Source organism: Oncorhynchus nerka, linkage group LG14 (assembly GCF_034236695.1).
Source record: "Oncorhynchus nerka isolate Pitt River linkage group LG14, Oner_Uvic_2.0, whole genome shotgun sequence".
In the NCBI taxonomy this organism is placed as follows: Eukaryota; Metazoa; Chordata; class Actinopteri; order Salmoniformes; family Salmonidae; genus Oncorhynchus; species Oncorhynchus nerka.
Window position 1 is genome coordinate 36473426 of NC_088409.1, and position 13339 is coordinate 36486764.

Sequence of the window (13339 nt, forward strand, 5' to 3'; positions counted from 1 at the left end):
GTTTAATTATTTATTTAGTAAATACCTAAATAATCACACAAAATTACACATACACACAATTAATCATAACTTGATTACAAATTACGTCATAAAGAAAAACGTCCCTAGCGGGCGGAACAGATATGACAGCTTGTCACACAAAAGAAAAGGGGCTAGGTTTAGTGAAGGAGCGTAAAGACTGGGGAGAAGGGAGAAGCTGTACTATCGTAAATACAGTATCTTATGTATTCTAAATTACCGCCCATTTGGAAAAGGAAAATGCAACAAATATTTACTCTGAGCTGCGCTTCGATAGGTTGGTGGTAGATGGAAGGCCGTGTTGCCAAACCGAGTCCTTTGAAGAATGTCTCTGGTTGTCAATTGGATACGTTGTAGTAACGTCGTTGTGTGGTAGACGGGATACTCTGTCTGTTCCTTCCTAACCTGCGTTTGCAGCTGCAGTTGCTAACTCAACGGCTAGGAGGTATCACTTCTGTAGTGAATCAGAGTTCAAAGTTCATACCATTCGCAACCAAAGCTCACACTGATGTTGGCTTCGTTCTGTAGTTATTATCTGAACCATTCTGACATAGGACTGTCGTCCTACATCCCCAGAACAGGAAGTTCTATTGTCGTCAAGGGCTTATATAGGAAGGCAGAGGAGGACGTGTTTGAAAAGTTTTAAAGCCCATGTCCCTTCACAGAGCGGCCACTGATTGAGCAGCCCTATCTTATGAAAACCCACATCTCACATTTTAGAAGCTAAAATCACATTTCATCCCATCACAAATAATTTCATATTCAAACATTTAAATCGAACAACAATTCCATGTGAATCCGATAACTCTGATGTGTAGACTTTCCACTGTAGAGTTTATGTCATTTGATCATTGATGAGAATGTCTCAGATGACAACCGAACTGACATCATTATTCATTAAGTACCACCGCATATGTTCAATTGTTCGGATTACCAGAATATAGTTAATTTCCCCCCACCTACTGATGTTCCCAGAATCTCTATGTTAACCAAGGGTTTTGCAAATGTAACCTCAGTAGGGTAGAGAGAGGAAAAAGGGGGGAAGAGGTATTTATGACTGTCATAAACCTTCTCCCCAGGCCAACGTCATGACAGCCCCTTTACTCATTTCTTATTTATTTATTCCGTTTAAACATTACTTGCTTTCTAGTGGTGATATTATACCATAGAAAGGTCACAGTTATCATCTATTTACCATCAACTGTTGGACATGAAATTTCTAAATGTCTTTGTCCGTTTCGGAATGAAAAAGGAGATTATGACTAGGCCTAATTAGATCAGCTTGTAATGGCCAGTAATGTGAGCCAAATTGTTGTACTGCCTGTGATCCAGCGTTATCGCCCAGTGTGATCATGCTTTATCGAAGTGGAAACCTAAGTGTTATGTAATAAAATGTCTACTGGCTGGTGCTGAGAAACAGACTTGACCCAACTAAAGTCTTCTTAGCTGTGTCACAATAATGGTGTAGTGTAGTAGGGATCAGATGCTCCAGAATCAATTCACATCATGAGAGAGGGAGAAGGGGGGAGGGGGGGGGGAGAGAAAGAAAGAGAGCGAACGAAAGTAAGGACAGAATAACCACCTCTGCAAATGATAGAGTAGTGAAGGCTAAAGTCAGGGTGGAGTAGGCCATCGTGGCTTGCTTTTATACATATTCTACAGTCAGAAAGAATCCTCTTGCGTTCTATATCAAAGTAATTGGCAGTTGCTTCTAGTGGAGTAGAAGCAATCAGCCCAGAGTGGCATTGCACCATGAAACAGCCTCAGCCCAGCCGCCATCATGCCATCCTCCTCATAATTGGAAAAAGAAGAGCTTTTGACTGGAGCTGTTCTGTTTTGCCCAGACTCACTTCGTGGGTTTGGTTTCCCTCCTCCTCTCTTCAGCGAGTCCACTGTATGCTCACAATGGAGAGCAGATGTTTTAGTGCTGCTTGATTGTTATGGATTTGTTTATTGTAGAGCTGTTTATAAAGCAGCCTGCTGAGTGTCTTTTATGAGATCCATGGCATTTATAGTATAGATTAGTTATAGATACTAGGCTTTTTACTGACCTACAGAACTAGATAAGGCCACATCTCACTCAAAGCAGCAATCGGTGCACAATTCTGTAGTATAGATCATGAACTGTAGGCCTATGCTAGTTGTGTGGAAGAAATCTAAAGAAAATCGTTAAAACTGCCTGCATGATCAGAAGAATAGCAAAGTATTTACCGGGAAAGATTCTTAAGCAAACAACCCAAGCATGAATTGGGAGTCAGGTGAACTACTGTTCTGTGGTCTGGGGAAATTCATCAGAAAGTGAGATTAGGAGGATGCAGATTGCACAGAACAAAGCAACACAAATAGTTTTATGGTGGAGATATGATACTTCTCTTGTAGTCATGTACAATGGTCTTGGGTGGTCATCAATCAACAAGATAATTGAAAAACACACGCTTATTTTATTTGACACAGTACACCACATTACAAGAAATAGATTGTCCCCCATCGATGTCTTATCTCGGCAGAGAAGAGAAATAGGCAAAATAACATTTAGATTCAGAGTAATAAAGAAATTGAATAATTCATCTAGCAAACCAGAAACCTTTTAATTTATAAATTCATACAATACTTAGAACCACTTAAATATAATAAATTGCAAGGTTGTGCAGGATTATGGTAGATGAACAAACCAATCTATCTTTTAAGACTGTTAGCTTATTTATCTGGTCAATATGGCAGTGTATTATGTCTGTTGTTTATTACAGTGTGTTAAATGTGATTGCATTGTAAATTGTATTTTAATGTTTAAGGACTCATGAAAGATTAGTCCAAGTGAGGATTAAAAGAGATCCTAATCAAATCAAATAAAACACTAACGCTTGCAGAGCTTAAAGTCATTGCTTACAGGGTAAGGAAACCAATATGTAATTTGGGTGAACTATCCCTTTAATAACATTCATTTCCCATTTAAATAGTCCCGATTTGCATACAGATAACCGTCAATGTCAATAAGTAGGAATTGAGAATGCAGAGTGAAGTCGATAACTAGCCTAAGGGATGGCTTAATTCAGTCAGGAATATAGAGGTATCAATCACAGCAGCCTCAGCCTGCCACCCACGTTGCCTGGGGGCCAGGAAGGAAGGAAAGAAAAGGGATTGTGGGCCATGAAGAAGAAGAGTGGTTGTGGGCTGAGCCTGCCTGTGTGTCTCCTTGAAATCCCTCATCTGATAAGAGAGGATTTCCTATCCATCAGAAAACCTCAGCCACCCACACCCTACCAGACACACACACCCAGCAGCCCCCTCCTTCCCAGCAGTAAGGCGGCGTCTGGAATCAGGGCATCTCATCTCAGAACCCTGGCCTCCTAGGTGTCTGTCTGCTGGCCTGCCTTCCTCTCTGTGCCCCTCTCAGAGACTAGCTGTTATATCAAACAGAGCAGCAGGGTTTTATGTGTTTCTGAGCTTATGTATTAACACTCCTCTTCTCTCTAATGATAATAATAAACTCAGACACACACACATACGCACGCGCGCATTTGATCCTTCCCGTCGTTCATGCAGGACGGCATATTAAAAATCATATACTATTAAAAGCCTTTATGTTTTGAGAACATGCCTTTCCTCTTTTTAATGAGGTTGCGGCACACACACACACACGCACACACACACACACACACACACACACACACACACACACAGACAGGGCTCAGTTTGGGAATCAAAGCAGCATGGCCCATAGTGGGATTGAGCTAGGGGATGTTTGGTGTGGTGTGGTTGCAGCTGTGTGCCCTCCCTGTGCTTGTCTCCAGTGAACAGCTGTGCACAGCTTGTCAAACAGGAACTCCACACGGAGCGAAACATCCTCTCCCCTTTGAAGACACTAACATGTTTAGATCCTCCTTGTGCTGCACTCTGCCAGTGGTCGCCTGGTTTAAATAGATCACGCGCCGCCGCTCAGATTTGTATAAAAACAAGCAAACTAAAATCCACATAATACAATATTGTCTCTCATTCACCCCGTTCAAGTTGGTGCTTGTTTGTATGAGAGACATCGTTTTGGCCCACTTTTAGATGTCATACCCTGGATAGTTTGACATGTAACCGACTGTAACTCATAGCCATTTCCATGTTAGAAAACCCCTAGGTGAATAGGCAAGAGTAGGATACCAGAGATACAATGAAGGATGCCAGTTACAAAGCCTAAGGCTTCGTCTTACAGCAGGGGACCCTCTAGTCTATATTTACATTACAATTTTTACATTTCAGTCATTTAGCAGACGCTCTTATCCAGAGTGACTTACAGTTAGTGCATCACCTGAAGATAGCTAGGTGAGACAACCACATAATCACAGTCATAGTAAGTACATTTCATAAATAAGTGTTAGTTCAAGAAAGGCAAGTTTTTTGGGGGGTGGATGGGGGAGGTTTCAATCGGATCATCATCATGTGAATTCTCCGTCACATGTCTTCGAGACACTTTAATTGTGACCTTAGTATAGCCTAACATCAAATCCACAATGCTGTTAACATCGAACAGCCACTGCAGTTCGCCGCCCATTTAATCCCTAGCAGCAGCATATGCTGGTTTGTCTTTTGAGAAGCAGGCAAAGTGGAGCTAAGCTGGAGCTATCCCGTGCCACTGATAGACGAATGACCCAGAAAGAAAACAGGGCTGTACTGCCAACAGCCCACAACACCACAGTACTGCCATAGACGTAGAAGTGAGTCAGTCTGTCAGAATGAAGAGAAAGCCTCACTTAACCCACTGTAATGTGCCACTGTAAAAATCAGAGCAGACGATGACAGACTGTGTTTAACTTTAATGACTCCAGGTGAATTATCCAGCATTCCGGATTCAAAGATATCATTTTTTTCAGGCGGGTGGCGGTAGAAAGATCTGCAGATTCCCGCTCAGGGATTCTATATCATGATTCATTCCTGTACCAGTTTGTCAGCTGTAAGTCATTTGGTGGCTTCATGTTCAATTCTGTTTGCGTCCCAAATGGTACCCTATTCCCTGTATAATGCACTACTGTTGTATTGGGAATAGGGTGCCAGTTGTGACACAGCCCATGTCTCATGCTGTTTCATGTCTTTGACTAGCCAGATACTGGGATCAAAGCAGCTCTTCCTTGTCCTCTCATCTGCAGGCAATAATCACATGCTCAAGGTCAGAAGAGATTCTCAGAGCCAGGCCACTACGTTCATTCGCTGACTATTCTTTTGTCATCTTCATTTTTCTAGATTCTCTCCCTCTTTCAAAATGTGAGCCCAAACTGGACGGACCCAGTCAACAAGCAGGTAATTTATTTACTTCATTCTTTTGCTTTGTCTGTGGAATGTATTGTATAATTGTGCTACGCGTATGACTTGGCATCTTGGTTTGGGATACCCTCTCAGATATCTGTTTATGCCTGTTTGTGGTCAGGTTTGGGGAAGAAACAGAAACCGATCCTATCATATCTCGTTATGACAGAGAGAGATGGAATGACCTCTCATTTGAGCTCCCCTTATCTCTCTGCTTGGGTACATGGGTATACTGTACATACACAGCTATTATATATAGTATAGTACATGGCTGCTGTTGCCAGTGACCTGCTCTTAGTGCACCCCAGCTGATTGAGAGTGAAAGTTAAGTACAGAGGGTCTGGTTTAACTGAAGGTCCTCATCACTTCCTCGTCACTGCCATCAGAGCCTACCTGTAACGATCGTCGTAGGTGGAAGAAGGAGAGGACCAAGGTGCAGCGTTGTACGTGTTCATGATCTTTTAATTACACTGAACACTAAAATAACAAAAACGAAACAGTCCTGTCTGGTACAGAGACAGAAAACAACTACCCACAACTCAAGGGCGAAACCAGGCTGCCTAAGTATGGTTCTCAATCAGAAACAACGATTGACAGCTGCCTCTGATTGGGAACCATACCAGGCCAAACACATAGAAATACAAACATAGAACAAAACATAGAATGCCCACCCCAGCTCACGCCCTAACCAACCTAAAATAGAGACATAAAAAAGGAACTAAGGTCAGGACGTGACACTACCAGTGTATTTCTTTCATCATGGATGCTTTCTTGTGTGTAGTCATTTCCTATTAGGCTCTATATGGAGTCTTGAAGGTTGATGTAGTATAGAGTTTTCACCCGTGACATTCTTCATGGCTAACTGGTCACTGGCCTGCTTATTTCTCAACTAGGTGACACAAGGTGACACACGCAGACACACACACACAGACATGGCTACACTTCACCGCACTTGACTAGTTGGCACGTGGTCAACCAGACTGTCACCTGCTTATTAATGCCATCACGGTCTCTGTGGTCTTTCTGTTCAGAAGGCCTGTGTTTAAAAACACACATAGTCCAAAGGTCACACCTAGACGGACTGGTTACTGATCGGTAGCATATTCTGTTTTCCACATTCTGTTTGGTGAAGTGAAATATTTAACACATTTGTATCTACTATGATGAACCTGTTCGATGCTGCACATTCATTTGCAGGTGTTTCAGCTGCCAAGTTAATTATATAGGGTTAATAATGAGTTTCAATTAAGATATATGCTGACTCTGCTGTTACTAAAGATGTTCTGTGTTGGCTAGAGGGGAAAACGGTTATATGTGAATTATTCAATAAAGTTGACCAAACATTTTTCTATCTGCTGAAAATTCCCATTGGATATTTTGAATGCTACGTAGGTAGGAGAAGTAATCATGTTATGTCATGATTATTTTAGCTTACCTTCTGCTGGTGGCCAAAAATCAACCATGTGCGCTAGGTGTCATGTTCTTGTGAACAAATTACAATTCTCTTTCCATATTGATATGCTTGTATCAGTCTAATACAGAATATCAGTATGTCTTTCAGGCAAGCATTATGATCATTCTTTGCCTGTCTTTCATACTGATAGCAATGCATTTTTTTGTGGAAGATCTTAGCAGAACAGAAAGTGTAAGATTGTGTGTGATTGAAGTGTATAGGCTAAACCTTACTATAATCTCACAGCAGAACACAGAACTGTCTCTCCCTTAATTGGGGCTTGCTGTGGATCAGGATTAGTAAGAACAGTTCTGCTCTGTTCTGTTCTGTGTCTCTGTGGGAGAGACAGAGGCACACACACACACACACACACAAATATCTGCTCTCCAGAGGAGGGCCTGTCTTTGGCCGCTGCCAAACCTCTGCCTGTGCTGTCGGTAGAGATCAGACCTGCTATGGTGACAGGGTTGGGATGGGAGGGCTGGGAGGACTGGGATGGGCTAGGAGGGCTAGGTTAGGAGGGCTAGGATAGGAGGTAGAGGATAAGATGGCTGGGATAGGAGGGCTGGGTTAGGAGGGCTGAGCTTTGCAAGGAGGTCTGGGCTAGAAGCGCTGGACTAGGAGGGCTGGGCTAGGACAGCTGTGCTAGGAGGGTTGGGCTAGGAGGGCTCAGCTAGGAAGACTTCTCTAGGAGGGCTAGGATAGGCCATGCATTAAAACATGAGAGCACTCCTTTCATGTCTGTTGAAAGCAGGAGGAGAGGAGAGGCTCACTAGCTCTCGCTCACACACTCCCTCAGACTGTATTAATGAGATGAATACGATCATACAGTAGGAAGTGAGTAGCAACAATAGACATTTACTCTGTTAACCATTTGCCCATGGTCTATTGTCATTAAACATATATACAGCCAAATGCATCTCAGATGGAGCAGCAGGACTTAGGATTCTCTAATGTAAGAACAGAGACACGTCTCTGGCTGCCATCTTTATTCCAGGAAATCCCTTTGAGGACCATTAAGTCTTGTGTTTACACACAGAATGAGTCCAGAGTGTTTTCACTGCTCTCTGCTACGCGGCAGGGAGCGATGTACAGCAGGTGGAGAACCTGTGATTTTATACAGCAGCAGTACAGCTTGGTTCTCTGTTTGCATCCAGATAAATGTCCTGGACTACAGTTTGTCAGTGTCACCACACTCGGCAAGACATGCTGCAAAAGGCGCATAGATCTTTTACTTAAGCAAAAAGCCTGGATTCGAACCAGGGACTGTAGCGACACCCCTTGCACTGAGATGCAGTGCCTTTGACCGCTGCGCCACTCGGGATGACTCCTATTGTTAAATAGCACAATAGAAGACCCTTAGCAGATTATCATCCCATCTCAATAGGTACATTGGTATTGCCTCTTGAGCCACCAGTGTTGTGAAGACATTAACATCACCAGTGCAATATTGCACTGTATAATAATGACATATATCACACTATACTGTATATTGCCCTATATAATTCTCCATATATCCCTGAGAGGCCCTAGCTGTCAGCAGTGTTCATTCTCCAGGGAGGGCTGCATGCTACAGACAGTGGTAGAGTGATGTGGTGGTGGGGGAGGGAGAGGGAAGTAGTGTTACCCAGTAATTGACTTAGTCCCACCCTCCGCCTGCAGGCCTGTTGGTCATGTGCCCCATATGTCTATGACAACAGTGCTGAGGTCCTGCCTGGGCTGCGTAGCATGTGAGATCACAACAGCATTTTCAATTATAGAGTACAGCTATTCTGAACAGAAAAGCATTTCTATTACTAGTGCAAAGATTATATATATATATATATATATATATCTCTCTCTCTCTCTCTCTCTCTCTATATATATATATATATATATATATATATATATATATATATAGGATCTGAGATGGCATCATGAGGCAGGAAAATGATGTGGATATATTGACGCAACATCTCAGGACATGTCAGGAAGTTAAAGCTTGGTCGCAAATGGGTCTTCCAAATGGACAATGACCCCAAGCATTCTTCCAAAGTTGTGGCAAAATGGCTTAAGGACAACAAAGTCAAGGTATTGTTGTGGCCGTCACAAAGCCCTGACCTCAATCCTATAAAAAATGTATGGGCAGAACTGAAAAGGCGTGTGCGGATAAGGAGGCCTACAAACCTGACTCAGTTGCATCAGCTCTGTCAGGAGGAATGGGCCAAAATTCACCCAATTTATTGTGGGAAGCTTGTGGAAGGCTACCCGACATGTTTGACCCAAGTTAAACAATTTAAGGCAATGTTACCAAATACTAATTGAGTGTATGTAAACTTCTGACCCACTGGGAATGTCATGAAATAAATCATTCTCTCTACTATTATTCTGACATTTCACATTCTTAAAATAAAGTGGTTATGCTAACTGACATAAGACAGGGAAGTTTTACTCTGATTAAATGTCAGGATTTGTGAAAAACTGAGTTTAAATGTATTTGGGCTATGGTGTATGTAAACTTCCGACTTCAACTGTATCTCTCTCTCTCTCTCTCTCTCTCTCTCTCTCTCTCTCTATCTCTCAGGAGGTTAGGAAGTGAGCATAGCCTGTCTTCTCCTCTCGCTCTCTCTCGCTCTCTCTCTATTCCTCTCTCTCTCTCTCTCTCTCTCTCTCTCTCTCTCTCTTGCTCTCTCTCTATCTATTCCTCTCTCTCTCTCGCTCTCTCTCTCTCTATTCCTCTCTCTCTCTCTATATATATATATATATATATATATATATATCTTTCTGTCTCCTCTTTTTAGTATTTTATCATCTGTTTTAATCTCATCTGCCGTCATCCTTAGCTGAAGATGATGCTGTTGATGAAACTCTAGCGTTGCTGTGAGGATCCAAGCTGTACCATTATAAGCACCTCATGATGATCCTGTTAGAGGCTGCTCACTGCTCTCATTTACTCTCCCTTACTCCCCTGACTACATGACCCCGCACAGCTGTCTCCATGTCATACACCCCATGCTGCCATTCCCTACGCCTCTACACCCCTGGCCCCTAACAGTAGGAGGCGGTGACAACCTGTATGATGCCTCGACCCTGCTCCCCTGTCCCACCCTGTCTGCCTGCCCCCTGTCCCACCCTGTTTGCCTGCCCCCTGTCCCACCCTGTCTGCCTGCCCCCCTGTCCCCCTGTCTCTCCTGCCTTCAGCACAACACAACAAACCCAATCCCACAGCCCACCTACTGTAACAGTGCTCTTTACTCCATTACAACCAGTCTTAATGCTAATTGTTAAGTTAACATGCCTCCACTCTCCTCCTTGCCTCCTCTTCCGCTTCCGGGCCCCTTCCTGTGAGCTGTTGCTTGCTTGAGTCTCTCCGTTCCCACTCCTTAATTGCCTCCGTGCGTCTTCATACGCAAGGGACATGGAAATAATTCATGAGCAGTAATGAAAGCTGAAGTGTCACCACCTCAACCCAGCTCCCCTCCCTTAGTTCCTCCCTACCCTGGCCTCTCTCTATGGAGTGGAGTATAACAGAATATCAAATGAGCTCCAGAAACCACTTCCTTCTCTGGTTAAAACAGACCAATGCTTGGGGGGCTGGCGGGAATCAGGATCTGTCAGACTGTTTGAGCCAACCCTAGAAGCCATGTCCATGGTTATTATTATTTTACCTCATTTTTTATCTCTCCAATTTCGTGATATCCAATTGGTAGTTACAGTCTTGTCTTATCGCTGCAACTCCTGTACGGTCTCAGGAGAGGCAAAGGTCAAGAGCCATGCGTCCTCCGAAACACAATCCAACCAAACCACACTGCTTCTTGACACAATGCTCACTTAACCCGGAAGCCAGTCGCACCAATGTGTCGGAGGAAACACCGTGCACCTGGCAACCGTGTCAGCGTGCCCTGGCCCGGACGACGCTGGGCCAATTGTGCGCCGCCCCATGGGTCTCCCGGTCGTGTCCGATACGGACAGAACCTGGACTCGAACCCAGAATCTCTAGTGGCACAGCTAGCACTGCCTTAGACCACTGCGCCAGTCTGCAGGCCATGTCCATGTTTATTATTATTCAGACAGCGAGATCCAACGGGTGGACCAACCACACTGTGTGGTTCGAACAGCACGAAGGATAATCTGCAGCATAAGAATGCGAATAAAAGCCCATGTGGCAAATATTGAGAAAGACCCAGTCAGCGACAGCTAGCGGAGCCTGTTACAGCATTTAGCTACAGCAGCGAAACTGCAAATCAAAACTGACAGTGAAATCACAATCATTTACTACCTTCTCATCGGGCTAATGGATTTAGAAAGGTCACATCCATATTACGGACAGCATTAGGCGTCACCTAATGTCATAAAGGAATAGGCAGCCTCGACGCAGCAGTCTATTAACTAACTGACCGTCTGGTGATGTCACCAGGCATAACTCCATCCTGCCTGAAATATCAGGTGGTCTTTTCGAATAGCTATTACAATAAAATGGCATTATTATATATATATTTTTATTTCATAGTATTATTCCAACCTCATAGTGTGGAAATATATATAAAACACAGGAAAAGTAGAGTTTTTGACTGCACTGATCCTTATATATATATATATAAGTAATCAAATGACTTTTTAGACCGAGACAACACAGGCCTTGCTGTGGTTCAAACGTCCATTATTGCAGATTGAGACTGTAGTCCTGGTATGTTGATGAATTGATGAAGACAAACACTGACTGGTCTCAGATCAGACTCAGAGACTCAGCGTCCTGGCAGGGCGATAGAGAGGCAGCATGCTAGTGATCCAGGTCGCCTATTAATACACCCTGCCGCTGAGCCTCTGCTCATTTTCTCACTTTCTCTGTGTTAGCCTGGTTCAACCAGACTGAACAATGCATTATCCACTGGTTCAGTCTGGTTTCACCAGGCTAACCCTGGGTGTCAGGAAAGGCAACACATCATCACACCTCGTTCCAGCCACAGCAACCTCAACCTGGGTATTATTAATTCACCCAAAACACATCCATGTTACTAGGTTACTGGATTAGCTTGTTACCTGTGGATTTGACTCTTTAGTGCAATGTGGTCAGCACGAATGGATTACTGTAGATGAGTTAACGTGGTACGCTGCCAAAAGGAACATTGTTTCAGGAAAGCTGGATCTAGTTGAAGTTAATGTACTGGTTTACAGTTGTTACAAGTTACAACATGACACACCTTTCACAGTACTTTGTAGTCGAGAGAGAGTGAGTGTAGTAATGCATTATAAAAGGAATAACTTGCCATTTGGGGCACAGAGTGTCTGGCGGTCATTTCTGGTGTTTAAGCCACCTGTCCAGACCTCTGCTGCTTTGTCCATGGCCCCAATGTCCCTCCCAGAGTCAGTCAGTTCACAGGCAGCAGCACTCAGCCTGCCTAGAGAATGACAAAACACAGCCTGACAGCAGGCAGTGCCCTCAGGGGGGAGACGCAACCCCTCTCACACACACACATTCATGCACACACACACACACCTCGGAGGACAGACTAGGGACGGGACACAACCTCAGAGAGAGCACTGCCGGTTCTGTTGCTAGAGAGCACTGATGCATGTGAGAGAGAGGTTCTAGTCCTCTCTACACTCCCATCTTCAGCCTCTGGAAGGGCCCTCCTCCCCCACACCAACCAATAGGGAGGCAGAGATAGCTCTTATGGTCCAGAGATTGGGTTGGGTGGAGGTGGTGGTATTGCACTGACTGTAATGTAAAGGAAGCTGAATGGGGTTTGGCTGGTTCTATTCCAAAGCTCTTAGCACAGGGGCCTGTTGACATGCTCATACAGAGCACTGGGGAGAACACAGAGATAGCAGATAGCACAGATCCTCACTGGTCCCTGGTCCTCACTGGTCCCTGGTCCTCACTGGTCCTCACTGATCCTCACTGGTCCCTGGTCCTCACTGGTCCCTGGTCCTCACTGGTCCTCACTGGTCCCTGGTCCTCACTGGTCCCTGGTCCTCACTGGTCCATGGAGCTAAAACTATTCTAGTGAGAGCCGTTCCTCTCTACTGCCTCCTGGCTTGTTCATGAGCTAAATAGTGTGAGAATGGAAGAGACATGCAGATTCTCTCCACAGGACTCTGTAAGTAGCTACCTTGTGGAATGATATTCTCATCCCTGATGGTTTCATGACTAGTGAGGCTCTCTTCTTTCCTCACCAAACAATGGCCTATTTATGGAGACAGTCAGTGCTGAATCAGGACAGGACAAAGAACTATTTATTTCTGATATTGTCATTTATTTTCCGTCATGTATTTTTCTATGATTCATCTGTTTAGTTGTGCTTGCTGCCCTTGTAACAGTCGTTTTTACAATTGGCTGATTATGACGGTGCTCATCAGAATGGGATTATCTCAGTTATCATGAGGCTAATGATTGTGTCACTTTCCAGTATGGAGAACATTTTTAAAACATAGGGAATCAGGGGAACGACTACCTGAACTTATCCAATAAGAAACACTTATTTTAGTTTTCCATTTAAAAATGTTTTGCTACAGTATGCCCTACTGAACATGACCTATGTCATTTAGGTTGGAACATGGCTTTGTCTGGTCAGTCTTCATGTTCTCCTTCATGTGTTG

The 13339-nt window shown here is 43.9% G+C and overlaps 1 protein-coding gene across 3 annotated transcripts in view; it reads left to right on the forward strand.

Moving 5' to 3' along the window:
* Positions 1–13339, forward strand: part of LOC115142196 (triple functional domain protein-like) — a 168928-nt gene that overhangs the window by 4717 nt on the left and 150872 nt on the right. For all 3 annotated transcript variants that reach the window (XM_065028032.1, XM_065028033.1, XM_065028035.1), the window contains exon 2: positions 5245–5301. In XM_065028032.1, coding sequence (XP_064884104.1) covers positions 5245–5301 — 57 coding nt within the window. The remainder of the gene's footprint in view (positions 1–5244; positions 5302–13339) is intronic.